The sequence below is a fragment of the Aythya ferina genome (assembly GCF_964211825.1).
Source record: "Aythya ferina genome assembly, chromosome: 4".
In the NCBI taxonomy this organism is placed as follows: domain Eukaryota; kingdom Metazoa; phylum Chordata; class Aves; order Anseriformes; family Anatidae; genus Aythya; species Aythya ferina.
In genome coordinates, this window is record NC_140300.1 from 36,244,869 (window position 1) to 36,269,202 (window position 24,334).

Here is a 24,334-nt window from a genome sequence, read left to right on the forward strand (position 1 = left end):
CCAAAACAAAGCTGTGTTTCTACTTGTGAAATAGACAAGTAGCAGCAAATATGATGTTATTCATTAGAATTTTGCGCTACCATTTTCTCATTCCCTCTCTAACAGGTTTTTGTAATAGTGTCTTATTTTGCTAATAATAGTTATTTTCACTCTCCTTTTTTTTTTTTCTTTCTCTTTGATCCCTTCGTGTGCCTTGTGTTTCAGGCTTTTCCAAATACAATATGAAGCAGATAATCTTGGAGTTGAAATTCTGAAATAAATATAGTTGACTGATCTGTTACTGATTATAATACTTGTTTGTAATATCATTTGATATGTGACTGTCTGGAATAGAGCTGTTGACACATAGAGAGTTATGTTTTCTAAAAACCTTTATTTTCATCTGTTCCGTAGTTCAAGATCTAAGAAAATGAGATAAGAAAAAAAAGTACTTGGCCTTTTATGATATCTCTAATTTAAAGCCTCATGAATATGAATAACTTTCTGTTGAATAAATTGCATGGCAAAAGTCAGTGACATTTTAAAAGTGTTTTCAAGTATTGTTTGAAACATACACCACTTCCCTTTCATTACACTTTTTTCTTCTTTTCTTGTCCTGATTCTGTTGTTTGCCCTTTTACTGTGAAATTGGTGGGCAAATTCAGATACAGGTTCCTGCATATATATTCATTCTGTTACTACTTACATATTGATAAGGGTAAAAGTTAGCAATCAGAAGAAATGTTATCAGAAGATAATACTTACTGTAGAGTCAGCTTCTCCAAGGCTTTTTGGCTTTCACACTTCCATGAGAACAATTTCTCACATGCAGGCCCTTTCCTTCCACTTCTCATGTTTTAGGCTCTTGTCTTACAGGTTTTACTTTCATTTTATTTTTTCTTGTCTTCAGTGGAATTACTGGTTAATCTGACTAAGTTAATTTCTGTGTAGAGATCCATTGCTACTCTGTCAGTAGTATCTCTAATTCACTGTACTGATGCTAGTGCAATGGAAGGTAAGCAAATTTTGTTGCCTAAAAAAAAAAATCAAAGGCAAAAATTTCTCTGAAATTTTGGGCTCCTTTTTTGAAGCCGTAACTTTCCTGCTAGCTGTTTTTCTTTCTCAGAGATTGCAGAGAAATAAAACAGTTAAATAGGCTATTCAGAGCACTTCAAACAGCCGCCTTCAAATTGAGAAGTTGCAACTTTAATCAACACTTAGTTGGAGTCCTGTTGCCAGACATGTGCTTCCCTTCAGTCAGTAGCACCTCTTGACCCTCCAGTTTGCTTCTTTCGTTCCTGTCACACTGAACTCGATTCAGCACTGCTCTCCCTCATCTTGCAAGGTAAGGATTGGGACCTCCAGCAGTTGGATTTCTTCAGTTCTGAAGTTGAGTTTTCACACAGTGCCCTAGTAGACTGTGTGATCAGGCATCTTGGATTCATCACGAGCATCACAGGTTATGTGTTGTTGTAGCAGCCTGAATGATGATGCTTGTTTGGGGTAGACTAGTGCCACCTGGAAGATGCTTTGACATGCAGAAATACACATTTTATTTTGTTGAACTCAGGAACCTGAATATTTATAAGGCAATAGTAACTATACTACTAATAATGGAATTTATCTACAAAAGAAAGTAAACATACAGAGCTCTTTTTCCACTACGTCACTGTACTGAATCAGGTTCCTTGTACCTACAAGAAAACAAACTTCAACCCGCAGGCACTAAAAATATATTATACTGAAGATTTAAGCATATCTGTAGTTTTTCAGAGGAAGAAAAAATGCTCTATTTTTGTCATATGAAAGAAGGGTGAATTGTTAGTATTTAGGATTGAAATAAATCAAACCAGAGGGAAGCTTAACCAACATGGTTACGGTCTTGGAGCATTTTCTTATGTAAGGTATTTCAGTGTGGATAGGTTTATGTTATTTACAGCATTCTAAAAGTCTTGCAGCTTAAAGACAGCACCCTTGCTTTTCTCATCACTTCTTTTTTGTCCTCTGACTTGATTCTTTCCAATGCAAAATGCAGTCTCCAAGTCCTCCAACGTGTTTAGCTTATGTCCTTCAACCTAACTACTGCAAATCATTGAGCTGTGTCCCCTTAAAAGCAGACTTCTACATCTACATTTAGACCTGAGACCAAAATAGCACAACTGGAGCAGTGAGCAAAAGGTGTCAGTTAAAGTTGTGCACCTCAGTTCTGCAGTCAGGCCCTGGATATCTCAGTGTGTTCTCCGAGATTTCGTTTTCTGAAATTATAGGTCACTTTTGAACATTTTATCCATGAAATATAATTGAACAAAAAATGGCTGCAGGCATAGTTCTGGATTTTGAACTTTTGTCTAAATACAGAGGAATGGGATTGGGAGGGGCTTGGTGAAGGTTTTAAGATTATTGGCAGCTCAAAATAGTCCTTTTTTTTCTTTTTTGACTACAGACAGCTTGCTAGTTTCCATCCCTTTCCAGATAATGTATTACAGCAACTATAATAGACGTTAATATTAGCCAGGCCCATCATAAAAGCCTGATGATGTACACATCTTCTTCAAAACCTGTATTAAGTAAATTAGTAATGTTTACCTCAAACTCAATTATGTCCTTATTATCTGCGTGGCTGGTCAGGGCTTTGATATTTTTAAAGTAATTTCTGTTGCTTTGTATTTTAGCTTGCTTCTCCATTTCAAAAGCTCCTCCTCTTTATGGTTCCAGGTCTTATTCTAATTAAGTGTTAGATACTGAAACTGTTTTGTTTTCCCTTCTCAGTGTTTGACCTGACATTTTAGCCTCATTTGTCTGTAAATCCTCAAATGTGGTTTGTGCTGAATAATCCATTTTGCTTTGTTTCCTGGTGTGATCAAGTTGTCCAGCGTTGTAGTTTCCATTTATAATTTCAGGGCATCCCTTCTGCACAGACTGCTGGGACACTTGGATGGATCACGTTTGAGATGAGATTTGAAATTCAGGCAGTTGAATTATAGGGAGCTTGGGTGAAATCCAGGCCCACCTTGATGTCAGTGGGAGTTTGGTTCCTCTTTTCCATGAGCAAGGAATTCAGCATGATTTTTTGCTTTGCTTGCTCCCGCGCTGCCTTTTGTTTTTATTCTTGGATGGTTTATCAATTCATCATACTTCTAAATGCAGAGTGTCTGAAAGAAAAACTGAAGAGGCTTTCAGATGAAAAATATTTCTAGGCTTGACAACGTTTCACATCACTTCTAAGAAATGAAAGATTTAATACTTACAGATAGCAGAAGTTTTGTAATTTAGATGGCCCCCTAGTCTATCTTTGCTAAACAAATGTTACTTTAAGTGTAAACATCTTGCCAATATCCATTGCTTTGACTGAATGACAGAGATCTTAGAAAGGGCTTTTCATCCCACTGGACTCCTGTTGTGTTTGAGATGGATCCCCAAGTGCCGTGCAGGAGTTGCTGAGTACATAACCTTAGCTGTGTACGTAATTTTTACCACAGAATTGTGGTCACTGCTGGCTTGAAAGGTGGCAATTACTTAGCAGAGCATGAAATGCTGTGCAGCACTTCACGAAAAGAAAGTGAACACAACATCCCTTGTTTTTCAGTTGAATGGGTTGTGGATGAGGAGGGTGTTTAAGGAACGGCTGTAACGTAGTGGTAGTGCTCGGATTTGGACAGAGCAGCAAGTTCAGTGGTCGCTGCTGTGCTTTTGAGAAAGGGCTGTGACATTTGGAGTGGTGACAAATGGTCACAACCTGTGTCTTAGTTAAAGGCTAGGCTCGCTGTGGCAGGGTGATTTTTGGTGAAGTTACACTTCTGGGCACTCCTTCAGAGCAATTTGGAAGACTTAGCTGTGCTTATAGGCCATTGCAGATGGGGAAGGGGCATCACATAATCATCACTTTTGGAGAAGCGTGTTTCTGTACAGGACTGCTAATTCTGAGTGTACCCAACTCCACCTGAATCATCAGGCGTAACAACATAATGGCATCAGCCTATGAACACGACCTTAGGAGATGCTGAAATAGACCATGATAATCCGTAGTAAAACCTGAGATAAAACTCCATACGTAGTTAGGGTAAAACAACACTGTAACAGGAATCATCAAACCGGAGTTTTGCGTTAGGGAGTTAGAGTGGCACTTTGCCTTGTGTTTTTAAAAAAGTAATTCCTGACTGATAGAAGTGTGAGGTATGTCTCTGTGTGGTCCCGTCTGTGTTCTTGGAGATTATAAAACTCAAATGAGAAGAAACTACTGAGAAGAGCAATGATGGGAGGAACATGTATTGAACTGCTGGGGCAGGATGCTGCAAAGGCTGTTCATTGTATGTGTCAAGTGAGCAGTGCTGCTGTAAAGCACGGCAGAGATCGTATGGATCCATGCATAGGTCGGCAGCTGCAGTTGGGTGGTTGTCAAATAACGCTAATTTTTGAGTAGCGTCAGGATTGATGAGATAAAAGGCAGGTGCTTTTTCTGTTTTGATCCAAATTAGATTATTGCATAATAGTACGCTACTGTATAGAGATAAGGAAGATAGATGGGCAAATCCTCCAGTAAGAGAAACATGAGAAGAAGACATAGGCTGCATGAAATGTTGTGGGCTGTGTTCCCATACGTTCTTCTTTCTTGACGATGAGGCCCCAAGACTTCTGCAGAGACAGCACTTTCTATATGTAATATACAGGAAAACTGCCATCAGTCTGTTTCTGTTTTCTTTGTGCTAGAACGTGGGTCTGGACACGTGGAGTTATGTCTAAATGATGTGAATCCTTACTTTAAAGAGCTGTGAGCCAGGCTTTAAACGGGGAGACTCCGAGCATCTCTATTTTCTCTTCGGGCTGCAGATCTGTCTGACAGCATTGGCAGCAGCACCTACTTTGTCTCTGAGCTGAGGAAGAGAAGAGTATAGGCATCTGGAAATGCCAGCGTTAAGCAGAAGAGACAGCCAGACATATATCCACGTCAGAGATGTTTTGGTCTGTTGTGCTGCCTGGTGTAATGGTGTAGCAGGAGTGTGTTTACAGTGGGAGAAGCTTTCAGACGCCCACTGATCCGAGGCTTTGAAGTGTGCAGAGGCTGTAGCAGCAGGTAATTCTCCGGGGACGCAGCCGGGTGCCTTGCAGGTGGCTTTACAACAGCCTTGTGCATGATACATAATAGCTGAGCCTTTTCTGCTCGTGCTGAGAAGTGTATTAGCTGTGGGGTAGAATTCCCTGAGGGCTAGAATTGTTTTATTGGTCCCAAGGAGTTTTCTTTTTTGATGGGCCTTTTCGGAATCAAAACATGTTTTTGACAGATCATTTAACATATTGATACAGTTGGAATTGATTTTTTGTTTGTTTTGTTTCCCTTCTGGGAAGTGTGCACTCTTCAGAAGTACTGAAATAGAATTCATACCCCTTGATTGCTTTCTTTTATGATCATAGGGTGTGTGTGTTTTATAAACCCTGTAGTGGTATTATAAAAACACAGGTTTTATAGTGTAAGGTGTATATGTAATACCCTTGGTGAATAGAAAGTTTTCCTGGTTGTGGCTTAAAAGTGTTCTTTGCAGCAGTGGGACTATGTTGGAGCTTTGCCTCTCTTGCTGTGAATTGTATCTCATTAGTCATTTGTGTTTTTATATTTGCAATTTTTTTTTGTCTTCGAGTGAATAAAAGTGAAGGCAAAACTGAGCAGCACTTAGGAGTATGATTCTCATCTCTTTGCTCTCAGTGATGAAAACCTTTAAAAAGGGATATGAGCACGTAGGCCATCCACAACGATCTTAATTGAAAGAAACAGGATGGTCTTGGTGTGGAGCAATGACACTAGCTAGGCTACTATGTTCATCCTTACCTTTCGGAACTGTGTAAAAGGATAGGCACTTACTAAGGTACCTGTTGTGTTTGGTTTCCAATGCTGATAGCATCGCACATTCTAGATGTGTTTATTTAGCTCTGTGCTTTGGAGTTTAACGTTTTTCATATTCAGTGTTACTCACACAGCTTTTGGTGGTGTGGGCTCTCCAACAACTCATTTATCTTCCACCTGCTGTAGGACTCATTTTTCCCATGAGGTTTAATGTTACCTTACAAGGTTTTACATCTTCAGAATCCCAGGGATTCAGACTTCGGTTATTTTATTAAAACTAGGTTTAACTCTGTCTTGAGCCTTAGCATTTTTTATAGTCTTGGTGATCCTAATTTAGTTTTAGACTATAGCTAGTATGCAGGAAACTGTTGAATTGGCTGCTTACTGGAAGGAGTAATCTTGTTGAAAAGCGTCTGGAATCTTTCTAAAATACTCTGTTAGGTTCATGTGCTTTTACAGTACAGAAGAACTATTTTGAACCCTGTGTTTTGACCATAGCAGATTCTTCTTTCCACATAATCCAGGAGTGGTTCGTATTTCATGTACTTAGACACAAAAATCAGATCATTAATCACTGAAGTAGCTGCAATTGCCTGTTAACTTTTCCTTTCAGTGAGGTCCCTCTTCTGGATTAAGTATCAAAATATGGACAGAATGCTTAAAAGACAAATCACATCCTTCATTTTCCTCCTGCTCTTTTATTGATGTACTCAGTTGGTCCGTTGCTTATTAATGACAGCAGCTTTGGGCAGCTCAGTGACATGGTCTTGGCACAGTGGAAAGCAGTGATATTTTGCCATTAAGTTTAATGTAAGAAGAGTTGAAGCTCCTCTTTTTAGTTTTCATAAGTAGTTAAATTTAATACCGTTATGATGCCATTATGTTGTTACGCCTGACGATTCAGGTGGAGTTGGGTACAATAATTACAATAATTTGTCTGGCTCCATTAATTTCTTGCACTTTTGTGTTTAAGTGGTGGTGGTTTGAATATGTGAATGCGTGCCATGTAGCTGGGTTCTGTTTGTTCAGTGAGTAAATGTTTTCCCTATTGAAGTGAAGCCCGTGCCGAAGGTCACCTGTTAGCTATACTGCGTATTTCAGCCAGTAGCAAAATCTCAGTCCCATGAGAAGTTTTTTCCACCTTTTCCTCATAGTATTATGTACAGTCAGTTTACACTGCTTAGAAAAATACAACAGTCTCTTCAGTAATGTACTAAAATACCATGTGTTCTGTGCGTTCACTAGTTTTATGTTAAGAAAACAGTTACTACAGACCTATGTAAAAAACACTTCTTCCCTTAGTTGGTGTAGGAAGCTAGTTAACATGGAAAAAATACTCATTATAATATATCCTGAGGAAGGCTGGCTGCATTTGAGTTGTCCCTTACATATGGAAATTTTACATAGTATGCTTTCACGTAGCCCTTTAAAAAAAAATAAAAAAAATAAAAAATAATAAAAAAAGGTAATTTAAAATGAAAAACCGGGAAATTCAGAAGTGGTTAAAATTTGCCCCTTCATGTTGCATTAGGTGGTTAATTAATTCGGTGGCCTAAAGAAATACACATTTAAGGCTCTGTTCTGATGTGTGGCATCTGCAGACAGCACAGGAAGGAAGTGGAGATGGAAGGTACAGTAAGGATTATTTTACTTCTCACCTTTGCAGCTTCTGTATGCCATGAAAGATGGCTGGAAATCCACCTCAGTACCTGCATGGTGGGGAACAAAACAAAACAAAGGCGGAAAAGGCTTGTTTACTTGCCTTCAGTTTATCGTATGTTGTCACCAGAGCTGAATTAAAGCACACAGGTAAAGACCCAGAAGCACCTCCTACTGCTCTTGCTCTAATTTTGCCAGATGCGTACATTGCTTGGGAACAGCTGTACCAAAGCTTCCAGAGTCACCAGCTGTGCTCCCACAAATTGAGAACAAGACAACGCTTTGCCAATGCTGCCTGTCACTCTTAATCTGTAGCTCATATGCATTGGGCTTTCTTTCCCAAGCTCAACAGTAAGTCAGATCCACAGCGGAATTATCAGTTTTGAAGTGTATGACTCGCTGGTGCAGGGGTCTAACTAGCAGAATACCTCGGTGACAGATAGTTATTGCTAAAATCAGATTTTAGTCCTGCAGATGGAGAAAAGCATCAGAACCCACAAAACCAGAATGCTAACCCGTGTGGTGTAATCTGTGCTAATTAGTATGTGGTGTATGTCCTCTGCTGAGTCTGGTGGTGGAAGGAATCACATGTGTGAATGTGAAAAGGTTAATAATTAAATTGTTGTATTACAGGAAGAATCTGTTGTTTTCAGTTGTGAATTTTTGCTGTATCTCTCTGACACATTTTGATTGATTTCACTTAGTCCTCCTGGTCTTGCTGAATTTATGTACAGGCTGATAGGATCCTCAGAAGCAGGGATTTATGGATTTACGCTACTGCTCATGGTTTTCTGTAGTTTTCTCCAGAACATCGTAATGGAATGGTAATTAAAGGATCTTAGAAATTCTTAGGAATTTGTTTTTCCACACAGGTTAATAAATGGTAGTCGGCTACTCCTCTCTCTCTTTCTCTATCTCTCTCTTTATGGAAATTGAAAATTAGAATTGTCAAACAGAGGAGCTTAGGCGAAACACCCATGACTCATAAAAAAAAACAACTTTCAAATCAATTTTCATGTTAAAATACTGAAATTTACTTGAAATATTCTTATTCTTCTTTTTTGTTTTGTTTTTAAAATACATTCTAACCTCAGAAGATAAATTATTTAGCAGTTTGCTGTGTACCTTGCTCCAGGTTTGTTGTGCATGTTCTGTGTAATGTCTGTTGTTTGTTGCTCTGTTCCGGAGTGGTTTGCAATGGGGCAGATTCCTTAATGTTTTACCAACTGAGAAGACTAAAGCAATGTAATGAATTCCGAAGATGACTTAGTGGTGTCTTCCAAATGAAAGTCTTGGATAGCTCCTTTACTTTGAATCTTACTTTTGTGTTTTTAATGGAGAACATAGACCATCCTGCGCAGTGTATTTTTGAAGAGCTCTTGCTGATCCCCAAGAGGTTTCAGCTAGGTGATGTGAGATGTTTCTCTTACAGACTACACTGCTTACTCCTAGCATCTGTGTGCACAGGCAGTGAAGAGATGAGTGGTGTAGGCAGGCTTTTGTATTGGTTCTGTTTTATTTCTCTGCAATTAATGCCCAGAGTTGCAAAGTCTGTGTTCAGCCTTCAGAGGTTGCCGTGTAGCTCCCTAGCTTCCCCATCATAATAGATATCGGTACATCTTTCATCTCTCCACCAGAGAAGGATTTATTGGCAGTTTTGTTTGTTTGTTTGTTTTTGTTACTGCTGTGTGGCTGACAGTGGAAAATACCTGCCATACCTGTAAATCCTATTGAATTAGAATGAGTTGATTTGCACAGGCATCGTGTGCTTGGTGTCAAAGCGCTGCCTCATCTGTGGAGTGTAGTTTCCTCCTTTCTCTTTTTCCTTTTCTCCTGTTAAAATATTTGTGAAAGCTGACAGAGGCTCTGTCACAAAGTTTCAAGGCAAAAAGGTATAATTTGTTCGGAACGTAATGAGTAATTGTGCAGACAAAAATCATACAACCACACTGAGGTTTCCTTAGGAAGAGAGATGGCAGCTTATTTTGGTGGCTGTACTGATTTGGTATGGCAGGTTGCTCGATTTTGAAAAAGCTTACTCTAGTTAGAACTGTGTAACCAGTGCAGGTATTTAGGACGTCAGTACATGAGGTTCAAATTTTACATTTTAGGCTATCAACAGACAACCTGGTCAGCTATTAATCTGCAGAAAGTGGATTATTGGTGCTCAGGGGGAAGGATGTTAGGAGATAGTTTTGTTCAAATGCTCAGTGGAAGGCAGTTGGTGCAGCACAGCCAGTCTGTACCTCAGCAGAGAATTAGAAACGAAACAGAAAAATGATCACAGTAGCTGAAGACTGAGCAGCCTCTATTTTCTAGTTCATTTTGAAAGTCTTTTCCAGGTTTGTCAGACAAGGCCTTCTCTGGCTTACCCTACTCATGCAATCTTACTTAAGTCAGTAGGCCTACTTGGGTGTGCTGAGGGAGGCAAGGCTTTTGTAGGGATCTGGCAGCAGTGTCCACAACTGATCGTTTCTGTATTCTAGGTCTGTCCACCTGGTCCCAGCATTCCAGATCTCGACGTCGGAGGACTTCGTGTTCTAGGCATGAAGATCGAAAACCTTCTGAGGTATTTCTGGAATTTGATTTGCATTCTGTTGCATCTATCAAATGCCAAACATGTACGTGTTCTGGTAATGGATCCATTTCTCCTGAAGTGCATTTTCTTTCCTTTTCGCTCTGTTTTAGCTGGCACCTAGTGTCCCCTCCTCTGCCTTTTTATTTTTGGCCAGGAGATCACAGAGTTCAGCTGTTGACACAGCCACTGCCAGCACCAGTTTCTGTCAGTGAATTTTGGCATAGTCTGACATCCATCCAACATAGCTGTGCAGTCTTTCTTGTAATATTTTGGGAATCAGAATTTATTTGTAGCTTGTCTTGCGAACAGTGAAAATTTATCTTAGGTGCATTTATTTCATACTAGATATTGGGTCTTGGTCTGTGATCTTTGTTAATGTGCCTGTCAAATGAGGAATCGGCTTTCTGACAGTTCTGTCTTCCGTAGTGCTTTGAGGAAATCATACCAAGGGAGATGTAAATGGCTTTGAACTTTCTAGGATGGATCAACTATTAGTATAACACATAAATGAGATCCAATTCTTTGGAAGTATTCATGCTGAATCTCCATACCTTCAGGCAGGTATTATACTGCCAACTCTGAAAAGGCTGCAAAGAAAGCATTAGATTCAGGAGGTAGAATTTCTTGAGTCAGCTTACTTGCCTGATAAATGTACTTCTGATGCATTAGTGAGTGGTGGATGCTGAGAAAAACTGTGCTTTGTTAATCTCCCTGATGACAGTGTATTGAAGTCACAGAGAAGAGTTTTCACAGGAAGACTCCCATTCATTGCTCAGTGTGTTAGAACTACACCTAGTACTGTTGGCTTTCAATCTTTTTCTTTTTTTGGTTGTTGGCTGTTAAAAGCTTTTTATTTTTTTTTAGGTGAGTGTGCAGAGCTCTAGTGAATTTATTCTTGTTGAAAGTAGGCTTGCTTTCCTTAGCTATCTTTTTTACATCCCCTATAAATAAACTTAGATGCAGTTTTGAGAACTACTTCATGAAAGACTATCAAGAAAGAAACTACAGATCTTGCTGTTGTTTTTTTTTTTTTTAATGTACTTCAGTTTTCTCCTCTCCCCTTCCTTGCATTTGTTGTCAATGTCTTTCCAGTTTAGTGCTGTTCTTGCTTTTTCAGCCTGGATGGGTTTTTGTATACTTTCTTCATATACTTTTTCATATGTTAGCTCAGTTTCACAGGCATTTAGCCCTCTCCCTCCCTCTATTTGCATTGCCTCTGCTGCTTGCCACAGCACACTCCTCTGACGCTACGCTAAGCGTGCTGGTGGAAAAGTGTCACTTGCTAAACTCCCTGGGTGAGATCCTGGTCTCACTGAAGTTGGTGGCAAAATTCCCATTGACTTTAGTCTGGCCAGGATTTCACCCCTTAGCTTTGAAGTGCTCTGCGCTTCTGAGAGCCAGCACTTCTGTAAGCTCTGCTTTGCTCCAGGCAGTCTGATTGCATCAGAAATTAGAGCAGAAAGAATGGTGTTACGGGGCCGCTGCCCTGGGAAGGAGTTTCTTGGCTGTCAAGTACCACGTTAGCTCTCCTATGAGAGATCTCCTATGAGAGACAAGTTTATCTGAGTGCCCGAGTTACTTTGCCTCTCAGATTGAGCAAGTTTTGCATCCCATTTTATATTCTTAGTCTTGTTTTCATTTGACGTTTGATTGCTTTAATTCAAATCACTTAGAAGTGCAGGATCCTCTGGCCAGCTGTGCTTGTTAGTTTTGTGAGACAATTTACTTTGTAGATTATTTTTCATTTCTTGACTGCAGCCTCATAGGACTTGTAATTGGTTCGCTTAAAACACTTCATTATATTTCATTACCTGCCCTCACCTCTTCCTTCATATGGTAATATTGTTCTTTATTTTTTCAGGATAGCATTTTTTTGATCATGTCAAGACAAGTGCTGAGAAAAATGTCATAATTTTATCCTATTTTATATGACAAAACCAGAGTGGAAACAGAAACATTCTGAGACAGAAGTGGGGAGTATGAGTGTTAGGAAGGAGGAAAGGTGTCAAGATACATTGTGCTGTAAGGCAAATCACACTTAAACAGTCTCAGAAGTATTATTAACTATCAGGTGCGTTGTTATCCTAAAAATCTTACATGATCTATTGAAATTTTGGGTGCGTGAATAGCGTATGATAGAAATTGCTGCCCTTGGGAGGCCTCCCTAATTAGCACGTGTGGCTGAGCTTCTTCCCCAGCCATACGCAGCTGTTGGCTGGAACTAACGGAAAAGAGCCAATGTGGCCAGTGGCTTGGGACTGGCTGGGGGACAGGAGGTTGTGGCACTTTGCCCCATTAGCAGCCGCATAAGAGCCTAGGAGCACTTTCCTGGTAGCCTGCCTTTTCTTTTGTAAGTGCAGTAAGGGGCTGGATAGATGGCGAATTTGCTTAACCTGAACTGAGCAGTCTGCAGGGAAGCTTTTCTTGCAAGTTTTGCCTGCCTTCTTCTTGTGCTAGTGGTGCTCATTTTTAGTCACTTGGTTGCTTTTTAATCCCTTCCTTTGAAAGGGGCATCAAATAGTTAAAATGTGCAGAGTTGCAGAGGTAAGGTGCAGTTGCTGCAGTTCACAGCAGCCCTGCCTTGCAGGGAGAGCAGGGTGGGGAGAGCTGGAAGATGTGCAGACAAGTGCAGGCGTGCACTTCTGCTGCCTGTGATACCACCCTTTGCTTTCTGAAGTGCTGACAGGCAGCGGCAAACCAGGCCGAAGCTGCCACAACAGTAGCACAGCATGCCCGCTATGAGAGTGGATCCCTTTTATTTCGTTCGGTGGCTTGTAGAAGACAGCATCGCTGCTTGTCGGTGACTGCTAACCCAGAAGTTGCCAAGATCATGCTGGTTTTAGAGGTGGATGCTTTTGCGAAGGCAGAGTAAAATTAAGGTATGGTGCAGCAGTGTTGGTAGCTGATAGAATAACAAGCACATGTGCCGAACATCAAGCTGCCACCAGAATTCAAGTTTGGGGCTTATTTTATTTGTCTTCTGGGTTATTTTTTTAAAATACTTGCACAAAGAGTCATCTTGGTAGAATTTCCTCTTGCGTCTGGTCGTGGTGGAGTCACGCCTTGATTTCTACCACAGGGAATTTGTAGAATGCCTTTGGATTAGTCAGAGCTCCAATAATTAAAAGATAATAATGTTGGAGCAAAATTGAGTCTTCCTCATGCTGTTGTTCTAAGAAGACTCAAAGCTCCTGCAGCTTTTATTACAGCCAAGAGGAAGGTAAAATGGGGTAGCATCATTTAGCACCGTCTCTCCGGCGTGGGGGGAGCATCAGGGCTCATAGAGGAGCTAGCTGGAAGTCATCGTATCAGCGTTTGCACCTTCTGCCACCCCTTTCTCTGCGATGAAGCTAAACTTCTGTCCTGCAGTGGGCTGGGTTAGTTCACTGTTGATACAGTGACCTTGTTATGCTCTGTGCTCCATGGTTACCCTGGAGCTGTGAATCATAGAGTGTAAATATCAAATGTCAGTGTCTCTATTTTTCTCTCTTGGTCGCTCTCTTTGCAGGTGTTCAGAACGGACCTGATCACTGCCATGAAGTTACATGACTCCTTCCAGCTGAACCCTGATGAATACTATGTGCTGGCAGACCCCTGGAGGCAGGAGTGGGAAAAGGGAGTGCAGGTGCCAGTTAGCCCAGGGACCATCCCAGAACCAGTAGCCAGGTATAGTTTGGAGGAATGTAAACAAATATACATTTATGCTAGCAGCTTTTGTCTACGTTGCCTTGGCTTCTTGAGCTTTATTCTGCAGTGTCTAGCTAGAAAGGTCCTGGTTCTCAGAGAGAGCAGCATGCCTCAGCTTTTTGAATGGTCAGAGGGGTCAAGAGTCAGGCCTGTTCTGCCTGTGTGTTGACATACGAGTGAGTATCAGAGAGTCATTTCTGGCGTTATGTTAGGATGGAGTTTAATGACAGAGCTTTAAAAATCCCTTCCATTGCATTTTTAAGCCCAGACTTGACCTCACTCAGTATTGCTGGGAGAGACCTCGTCTTTGTGCGCAGTTCCAAGTCATAGGTTCTTTTCAGAGAACAATTCGACAAGCCAGATTTAAGAGCTAGAGAAAATACAGCATTTATTTTGGTTTTATGATTTTTTTTCATTTGATTTACTAACTCAGAAAACTGTTTGTACAACGTTTTAGCTGTTTTAAGAACCATCCTGATGTGTGTGTAACTGAACACATTAATGTGAGATTTTCCAGCTCTTATCCAAGAAACCATTATTTTCCTTCCCTTGTTTGTTACACTTAGATGTTGTTTTCTGTTTCAAATTAAACAATCCAGCTGTAAGGGCAGGAGCGCACTGCAGCCCATCTATCTGTTTCATGCTTAGTTGGGACAGGAGTTGGAGAAAGTGAGAAGGATGATTGCCACTTAAACATGCTAGATCTCTTTGAGTGAGTGCAGGCTGGTGCGTACGGCATTGCCACGTGACACAGCAGTGCTGAAGGGGCCACAACAGCCCAAGCGCTGATACACAGCAAAAAAATCTGGCTTATGTGACAGTGCTTCCGTTAGCTCTGTGTCTGGCAGCTTTAATGTTGCAGGGGGTTTGCAGGAGGGTTTGTTTGTGCTTCCTGTGTTCTGTGCAGAAACCTGTAGACAGCTGCACAGCCCCACCAGGCCTGTACAGTGCAGAACTGACCTGCATGGCAGGTAAACCCTTTACTCCTTCGCCTTCAGAGGGATCAGAGCTGGTGCTCTCCTCAGGGAGGCAGCTCAGTGTTTCCCTGTCTGCTGGGCACTGCAGGGCACAGGAGCGTGCTGTTTGACCATGGAGCTTGTACCCTGCTCCACGCTGCCCTCACCCACAGCCTGTATAAATGCCCCCCCCCCCTCTGCACAGGTGCATTCACGTTGTCTCCTCCTTGCTGTGTTCTTTGAAGTCTGCAGGAGTGCCAGGAGACCTGGGAGCAGGGGGAGACCCTCCCAGGTATTCCCCGACCTGTGTCTGCCTTAAGTCTGGGGAGGTAGCTGGGTGGCCCTGTCAGCTCCACGTGCTCTTTAGGAGAGAGTCACGCTTGTGAATGTGCTCCAAAATCAAGAAATTAAAGGGGATGGGGAAGGAGGGCACCCAAAGGTGTGGATGTCAGCACAGGAGGCACTGCTATTTTTTTTTAGGCGCTGAGCTGTCTTGTGAGGTTTTTACTGCTGAGTACCTGCTGCTCAGTGGCCTCCTGATGCCTGATTCTTACCCTGTTTGTCCCCTCGCAAGATGCCAGAGTTATGCTGGAGTGCTCAAACAGTTCCATGCTTAACGTTGGGAGGGGAGGATGAGGTTACCCTGAGTTGGGTCAGCAGCAGTAGCAGCTGGTGTAGCATAAAAGGAAAACACAGCCCAGCAGGGTGGGGAAAGGAGTGAGTCCATGTGGTGCTTCAGTGTGAGTGTAGCCTCAGACAGGTGATTTGCCTAGTTGAACCTCCTTTTCGGAGCATTGCAGCTCTTTTTTTATATATTTTTTATTTACTTCTGTCTCAAAAATAACGAGAGTAAGGTGTTGTTTGTAAAGCCAAACTACCTGTGTTTATTTCTTCTGTGCCACTACAGTGGTGTATAGACAGTGTGTGCAGCATGCAGCCCAGAGGTTGTAATTTCCACACAGAGAAGTACTTGGGAAGGAATTGATGGTACAGAAGATTCAGCAAGCAGTGCCCCCTGTTTAAAATAAAACGTCTGTGAGATGTAGTAGTCTGTAATATTTTAATACTGTGCAGTATGACCAGGATCAATTCAGGCAGTGCAGTTAGCCTGCCAAAATCGTTCACCTTCTCATTCTTACACAGTTCCCTTCTGCACCACAGAAGCTGAAAATTCAGCATTTGGCCCTTGTCCATTATGTCTCAGGTTCAGATTTTGTCTGAAATAACCTAGGTGAGGGGAAGGTTTAGGGCTGTGCAGGAGACTGGTTTACAGAGATCTGGTTGTGCAGATGCAGTAATGACAGGTCAGGAGATCTTTCTTTTTTTTTTTTTTTTTTTTTTTTTCGGGGGGGGGGGGGGGCACAGTTGGGAGCAAAACAGGGCAGAGGATGTCCTCCTTCTCATGGAGCTTTGGCTGTTCCCAAGAGAAAGCTCTGTCTGCGTGGGGTGGTGCCATCTCTGCCCGCGTGGGATTGGAGCACAAAAAAATCACCAGTGCTAGTGCTGGGACTGGCGCTGCAGGAAGGAGTCATTTGGCAGCGTGGCCCTGTTGCTCCTGGAGGTATCAGTGTTACACCAGGAACTGGGTTGCACTCGCACTGAATTTTAGCCTGTGCAGCTACCTAAGAGAAGGTGCAGCATCCTCTGCTGAGAGTCCTGCACAGCAGCTGAACTGACAGAGCTGTCTGGCTCTTTGGAGGTGAATCTTCAGCTCACTGGGAGAATGACTGCTGTCCTTCGCCTACTGGGCATTTCTGCCCACGGTTCCTGGTGCCGCAAAGTTGCAGTAATGCAAGAATCTGACCTAGACCAGGTTATGTGCTGTAGGTAGTTCACTGTCTCCTGAACCAATACCTGTGCTTGAACAAAATCCTGGCCTGCAGCTCAGATGCGCTTTTGTGTTGTTCTGGTTGGCCGCCTGGAGCCTTCAGACCCTGAGAGGGGGGAGAGGTAGTTTCAGTGGCTACTGATTAATATTTGCGCAAAGGTTTGGCGCAGTACGGGATTAGGCATTGTGAAAGAGGAAATGCAGACCTAGGATGCCAGAGGTTGGATCTGTTTGGGTAAGTGAAGGCCAAGCAATTGCAAATTTCTGATTCTCTGTGGGAAAGGGCTTCTGAATTTCACAAAGATGGTGATGCTGTAGCAAAAAACCCTCCCAAACATTCAAAAGCAATGCACTGTAAGAAACAAAACTTTAATTCTTGAATTTTCTTGACCTTGCTATGGTAGTTAAGCAGATGGATTTAAAAAAAGTCATAAAACAGTTTAACACCTGTGTATATGGCAGCCATCACTACCTAAAGACAGACTGTCTAACTCTAGTTTTAAACGAGTATGACATTCAGGTAAGAGTAGCCAGAGTTCTGTCCTCCATTTTTTTCATTTTATTTATAATTCTGGAAATGAAAAGGGTTTCTAGATAATTCCAATTAATTTATCATAATATTGCAAATCCTGTATGAAAATGCAATGTACTGGTTTTTGTTCCCATCTCAGTTGTGCAAGATATGCTTTGAAGATTGCTTGTGCCTGTTAGCCACTTAGCATGAGGCATTTTGAGTTCTCTAGAAACAAGTTGTTCAGCAGCCCAGCATACCTAGTGTGCATTTGTCTGTTTTAGGATTGTGTCTGAGACAAAAGCTGTCACGTTTACACGCCCCAGGAAGTACATTGCTTCGTCAGGCTCCGAGCCTCCAGAGCTGGGCTATGTCGACATTCGGACCTTAGCAGACAGCGTGTGTCGCTATGATCTCAATGATGTGGATGTAGCATGGCTGCAACTTGCCAACGAAGAATTCAAAGAAATGGGTGAGCAATGAGCATTTTGTTGTTTTTTTTTTTTTTTTTTTTTTTAAAGCTGGTAAGCTTAAGAAGAATTTTTGCAAGGGGTCAGCAGTGGGAAGAGGTGATAGAGATCTGAAGAGACTAATCACCTTGGGGTTTCTGTGGGAGGCCAGATCTGATGTGATTAAGCCCTAATGTGTATGCTTTTGTAACTGCTCAGTTGTGTTTGCTTAGACCAGGTCAGAATATGGCAACGTGGTCGTGTTCTCTGCTACTTTCTGCTTTATAAGGGAGTTCTCACAAAATTCCAATTTTGCCATCAAGGCCCTTAAGAGCTCATCAGACTATTCATGTAGTTCTGTGTATTTTTCTCCATTAAAAAGTGAAATGCTTCCTGATCTGCAGTTGGAGGGCTTGCCTTACGGTGTCCCTGCAGCTATGAATTCCCAATGTTTTCTTTGATATCTGCTGCAGTGCTTCAGGTGTTGAAAATGTATAATCTTTCTTTAAAAGCCAGAACGCAACATTTGAAATGAAGCCACAGCTCCTTCACTCCCATTTTTTAAATCCTTATCAACAGACAGTGGGTGACATCTCTCTAAAGGATTTTTATAAAGCGATAGCAGTCACGAGGTTAGAATTTACTTGCAAGCTGTTGTAACTCTTGCCATAGTGTGCTTTGCCAGCATAGCATTTTGGGGCTGCAGGGCAACGTTTGCTCTGTTCATCAGCAGGGTTTTGGGTGTTTCCTCCTGCTACCTCAGCTGCTCTGTTTGGGTAGTAAGGAATGCATCGATCTCTGTGGTAAGGTCCTGCTCCCTGAAGGTGGAAACACTTTTGTAGAGTGTTTCTCCTCTGATCTGGGATTTAGGGAGGTTTTTTCTTCAGCATTTTGTGGAATTTGTGGCTCAGTTACTCACAGAGAGAGCCAAAGGAAGAGTTTTCTTGTTCAAATGCATATCATGAGGTTGCCATCTTCTGTCTGTCACAGTGAATATTAGGTATTAGGAGTTAGGCAAAAGTAGGGTGTCATCCTAAGCCTATGCTTCAGTGTAGTAATCTAAGAATATGGAAATTCTTGCGTTAAACTGACTTTACAAGGGGAAAATGACTGGTGTAGTAGCATGGCTTTCTTGGTTTCACAAGGGTTTGTGTCGTAATGTTGTGGTAAGGGTTGGTGTAGTACCAACGTGGAAGCATTGCATCCAGCTCATGCTCATGGCAAGTGAGAGATGGAAGATGGGGGAAGCACTGTGCACTTTATTTTTCCTTCTGCTTTTCTGGCAGATACTTTCTTGGGATTATAATTATCACTTCATAATTCAGATTTGTTAATTATATTGCATAACATAATGGAGCTGTAGTCACTAATAGTTTTCTGATGGACACTGCAGAGACCGGTTCCCCGATTTGATGCTGCATTTATTACACCTCTGGTTTTCACTTTTTCAAACAAATCTATTGGTGTAGCAAGATCTGATGGGGACCTCATTTGGGGTTGCACCCTGCTGGGATGGAACTTAAGAAATAATAGGAGGAAAAAAAAAAAAAAAAAGAAAAAAGCTGTTGTTAGAAACTGCTAATTTGGTACAAATATCATACCAGATTTTGTCATTGATTTTGTTTTTCCTTCACTTTCTGTTCAAAACTCTGTCAAATCTTTTACTAGAGATTGAATATCTGGGTTGCAAAATTGCAGCAAAAGCAAAAGCCATAGATGTTGTCATCCAAGAAGGAAAAATGAGAACAAGACCAGGAAGCCAAAATCAGTTTATGAGTTTCTTTGAGGATTTTGAAAGATAGGTTTGAATACTGTGCTTCTATTAATTTAATATAGTTATACAACTTCTTGTCATTTTTTGCAGTTTCCCTAGTTCGTGCTGGAACAGGCACGATTGTCTAGGGGTGAAATATGTGTGTTTGTGGTGGGGGGAGTTGGGCTGTATATACTCTGGTGTTGTTAAAAAAATAAATAAATAAATATCTGGAATTGTGTGTAGTGGTGGTGGTTGTTCCCTTTCAATAAATAACAAATCCTGTTTCCCAGGGATGCCTGAGCTGGACGAGTACACAATGGAAAGGGTCATAGAGGAGTTCGAACAACGGTGCTATGACAACATGAACCATGCTATCGAGACAGAAGAAGGACTTGGGATTGAATATGATGAAGATGTTGTCTGTGATGTCTGTCAGTCTCCAGATGGAGAAGATGGCAACGAAATGGTGTTTTGTGACAAATGCAATATTTGTGTGCATCAGGTATGGCGGCCAGGGCACAGCAGGGGAGTGCAGGGGTAGCAACAGAAACTTTTCTAAACTGCTAAAGATGATAGGTTGGATTTTTCCATTGACAGACACTGATCTATTAAGTTGGTGCAAAGTTCTCTATTGAGCAGTGGGATGAATTCAGAAATGATAAAATTGAGAAAGACAGTTATTACATGTGACTGTAGAAATGTCATACTAAGAGGATTAAGAAATGGTGTTGTTACAATACACACAAACAACAAGGAAGTTAGAAGGTAAGGAGTAGCCTCCCCAAAACGTGTACCTTGTTGTACATTCTCACCTGGTCACTTCTCTTGCTTTCTTCTTACTCTTTCTATGCACCTACTGACCCGAGCTGAGCTAATGAAGCGCTATTGTGTAGCAATTAAAAAGCCTTTTTAGCGTGGAATTACAGATCCAGTTTTGGTGTATCTGTTTTCTTGGCTGCTTCCTGCTATGGAAGATGCCTTCCTGTGAGCTTGTTGTTCCTTCCCAATTTAAGTTTGCTTTGTCATTCACTGTTCAGAAAGCTGTGTTGTCTGATAAGCAAGAGCAGCATTGTCTTGCACGCGTTACTTAAATGTATTTGTACAAGTGAAATAACATCTATGAAAGCTGTAAGGTAATTTACCTTACAATTTAGCTTGCTCCGCAAGCTAATGTTTCTATAGTGTTATAAATTCCATTAACGATGTTTTGAGAGTTCTGAAAGGCTACCTGTGATCACAGCTAAGAAGTAACAGAAATGCATGTCATCTCCTCTGTCCGCTTTCTCTTTCCTGTGAACGGGAGTACAGGCATGTTATGGGATCCTGAAGGTGCCGGAGGGCAGTTGGCTCTGCAGGACCTGCGCGCTCGGTGTTCAGCCCAAGTGCTTGCTGTGTCCCAAGAAGGGTGGCGCCATGAAGCCGACCCGGAGCGGCACCAAGTGGGTTCACGTCAGCTGTGCTCTGTGGATTCCAGAGGTAGGCACGGATCTGCCAGGAGTGTCCCTCTGTTGAGTGCTGCTGTGGTTCTGGGAGAGAGGGAATCTGATAAGAACACTGCTCAGCCTAGCGTGTGTTGCTACAGCGACTTGCATGTGTATATGTGGTGCTTCCTAGGAAGTCAGTATAAAAGATGTTCAATGTAAGGTCTGGCAGGATAATGCATCATCTGTAAAGAAAGTAATTACATTAAGCTTTGTCAATCAAAATTAGGCCTCGGAAGGGATGACTGATGGCAAAGCTCATTTAATGAGCACACAAAGTACTGTTTCATTTTGTACACCAAACATTAAAGGTGAAGAAGGGGGAAGTTTGGATGTGACAATGAGAATTCCTATGGCCTTTATAATCAAAATGGTTATTTTTTGCAATAACTTTAAACTGATGGGGGGTCACCTAGAAACTAGTTTGATCATTCAATGAGGAACTGCTTTTTAAAAACAAATTGTGATTCTTTTAGTTCCTTACAAACTGAGGAACTTGGAATACGCAAATTTTGCATATGCATGCAGGGAATTGGATTTCTTTGATAAGATTATTTCCCGTTTCATTTAAAGGTGTAATAATTGCTCTGGTTTTTAATATTTTTTCTCTTAGGTGAGCATTGGAAGTCCAGAGAAAATGGAGCCCATTACAAAAGTGTCTCACATTCCCAGCAGTAGATGGGCATTGGTGTGCAGCCTTTGTAATGAAAAAGTTGGGGCTTCTATACAGGTAAGTTAATAGTATGAGTATCTCTCTGTTTTGTTTTGTTGGGATTTTGTAGATAGGCACATGTATTCTCAGTAAAGTTTCTTGGATTTAATGTTTGCTACTATGGACTTAATTGCATACAAAGTGCTTTTGAAAGTTAGTGTGCTCATTCCTTCTAGTAAAATTTCAATAAAAATAGGTCATCCCATAAAACGTTATAATCTGTAGATACATAGATACGTTTATTATACACTTGAAATAAAACTTAAATGCTGTTGAGTAGAAGGAGAAAATATATTTCTGTGATGTATGTACCACATGCACAATCAAAACTTGGATGCTGAAAGCTTCTGTGCTGAAACCTATGTTAGCCCCTATTCAGTGACTTCTAAGATGAGGTAGATACTTCAGTAGGAGTTGTATAATTGCTTCTAACAACTGAAATTTTAAAGGTGCTGAGCATGCCAAGATTTTACTAAAGTCAGTGGAAGCAAACACCTTCACTTCGATGATGAAGCTAGTTGGTTTTGAATTTCTGATTTTAGGTACTAAACATTGGACTGTTTTGGCTGTCAGTATAGTTGGGATTAGAGTGATTTCAAGCTCTGTTTTTATTACAAAGAAGGCAGTGAAACTACAGGCCTTTGCCTTTTTTCTGGATCTATTTTATTCATCTTAATGTTGCTTCAGCTTTTTTAATTTACTGAGGAGAATATCTGATCAGTTAATAACAGGCTTTTTGAGCACCGAGAAAGAAACATTGCTGGACTGGTCTGCCCCAAGATTCAGGCAAGCCACAAGTTGAGGGATTGAGCCCCATTTCCTCCATTGGTTGTGGGTAGATCTGGAGCTCTTGTTGTTTCTGTGGAAAAACAAACCAACCAATCTCCTGGGTGTCAGTTTCCCAGCTCATGTTGCTACAGAAGCAGAGCCACATTATCCTTCTGACTTCTGATACTCACCTGAGCTCAGTGGTGATGATTGCCTGCAACAGTTATATGGGGCAGAATCAAAGAAAAATGAAAGTCTGGTCTTTGCATTTCCAAAAATAATGATGTCCATAGGCAATATATAAGCTATAAAGCCAATGCTATAAAGGCAGTTGTTTTGTACCAACAACTCACATTCTTGGGCCAGTGCCAGTTTGGCTCACTGCATAGTTCTGAAATTCTCTCTGTAGTTTCAATTGGACATGGCCACAGCCTGTCTCACTGTAGCCTGTGAATTGTTGTCACTGTTAAATACACTGAACTGATCTGTACCAGAGCATTTCAGATTGGGCAGTGTGGTTTCATGTGCATAATTACATTGGATTATTAACTGTAAAGCATTTGCAGATCCTTTACAGTTAAAAAAAAAAAAAAAAAAAAGCTTTGAAATGTGAAGTGATAATTTTGAAAACAATTGTAGAATCTAGAGATTGAGAAAACATGTTCTTAAAGCCTACATTTTTTTGAAGAGGATCTATCCGCTTTCCTTTCCTGAGAGATCAGACAAAAGTTTAACTTACTTGGGAAGAAGTGGATGAGAGAAAGGGAGAGGTGAGCCACTTACAGCAAAGTGTTACAACCATGTAGAAAAACGTAATAAAATGTAGGTTAGAATTTGCAATAATGCTTGCTCACCTTCAAAATGTTTCAAATACTTAAGGAAATGATCATCATAAAGTTCCCTGAGCCAGACAGGACAGTACTGCTGCCTATTTAACAAGTAAGCAGCCTGAAGTAGAATTCTTACTATTTTGTGGTGAGCCTAATGTTACAGTAACTGTGATGGTAAGGCACAAAGATGGCTAAAATCCTATTCCTCTTAGAGATCAGATTTTATTCATTTCCTTTTTTCCTCTATTTTGAGCCATTTGATGAAGTAGCCAGAAAAAGTTGTAAAACAGCAACGCAGCAGTAGTTACAGTGAAATCAGTCCATTTCTATTCAAGGAATGTATTTAAAAAAGTACGTTTTGAAGTGGAGAAATCTGTCCACAGTATGTAAACTTGTAAATGTAGTACCTCCTTGCAGGAATTGTGTAAATCTTAGTATCATTAAAGCTAGCAATGAGAAGTATTTAGGTTTGTATTGTGAAATCTTACATGGCAGAGAACATCATTTTACAAAGTCACTGCACTATGAAGGAATAGCATTAACAGGATGAACTAAGAGAGAGCAATTCTTGATCCTCCAGAGATGTTATGAAATGTTCACAGTAATTAGAAAAGCCAGCAGCTGGAAGTATGTATCAGGCTGGGCAGAGACCAGCTGGAATACGCTTGGAAAAACGAGACTGCAGAGTCTCCCAAGTTCAGCAGCTTTCATTCTGATGATGCACACTTGCCCCCCTCCTCCCAATAAAACATGAGCCACACTGAAAGCTAATTACTCTAAATGATGGCAGGTTGGAAACCATAGCTGGAGTATTCTTCTGTATGGTTTGGTACAGCTTTTGCCCTGTTGGTTAGAGAGAGGAAAGGACAAAAGATGCTTTTTATTTTTTTTAATTCCTTTTATATGTTGATTTTTAATTAAAGAATATTCATTTGAAACTTCTGCAGTTTAGTGTACCTTCCATATGCCTGCTGGCTGCTGAGTCAACCTCAGCAGGAAAATCCAGGGAAAGATACTTGGCTTCTTCACAAAGTACTGCATAAACATCTTAGTGCGGTGCACTTCTCTTTAAGGTTAGATGAGTTGTGGTAAGCATAGTTTCGTTTCCTCCTAGTTAATATCAGTAACATTCATTTAAACTTCAGATTCTTTTCACTGGAGGCAGACAGAGGTGTGAGTTAAGTGTGTGTATGTGTGTATCTAAACCTTTCAGTTTACAGCTGGCAATAGCTAGAGCAGCATTTTGCAAGAGAAAGTGTAACTGAAATGTAGTGCTAAGTCATCTGACCTGGTGCCCATCACTC

General features: G+C 41.1%; 1 protein-coding gene across 12 annotated transcripts in view; it reads left to right on the plus strand.

Annotated features, from left to right (window-relative positions):
• The window catches only part of JADE1 (jade family PHD finger 1), a 147,063-nt gene that overhangs the window by 114,840 nt on the left and 7,889 nt on the right, over nucleotides 1-24,334 (plus strand). For 7 of the 12 annotated variants that reach the window (XM_084519088.1, XM_084519086.1, XM_084519087.1 and 4 more), the window contains 6 exons: nucleotides 9,961-10,043; nucleotides 13,561-13,718; nucleotides 17,319-17,506; nucleotides 19,530-19,741; nucleotides 20,548-20,715; nucleotides 21,334-21,450. In XM_084519088.1, coding sequence (XP_084375214.1) covers nucleotides 9,961-10,043; nucleotides 13,561-13,718; nucleotides 17,319-17,506; nucleotides 19,530-19,741; nucleotides 20,548-20,715; nucleotides 21,334-21,450 — 926 coding nt within the window. The remainder of the gene's footprint in view (nucleotides 1-9,960; nucleotides 10,044-13,560; nucleotides 13,719-17,318; nucleotides 17,507-19,529; nucleotides 19,742-20,547; nucleotides 20,716-21,333; nucleotides 21,451-24,334) is intronic. The other 5 variants (XM_084519084.1, XM_084519083.1, XM_084519092.1 and 2 more) reach the window with 1 other exon arrangement.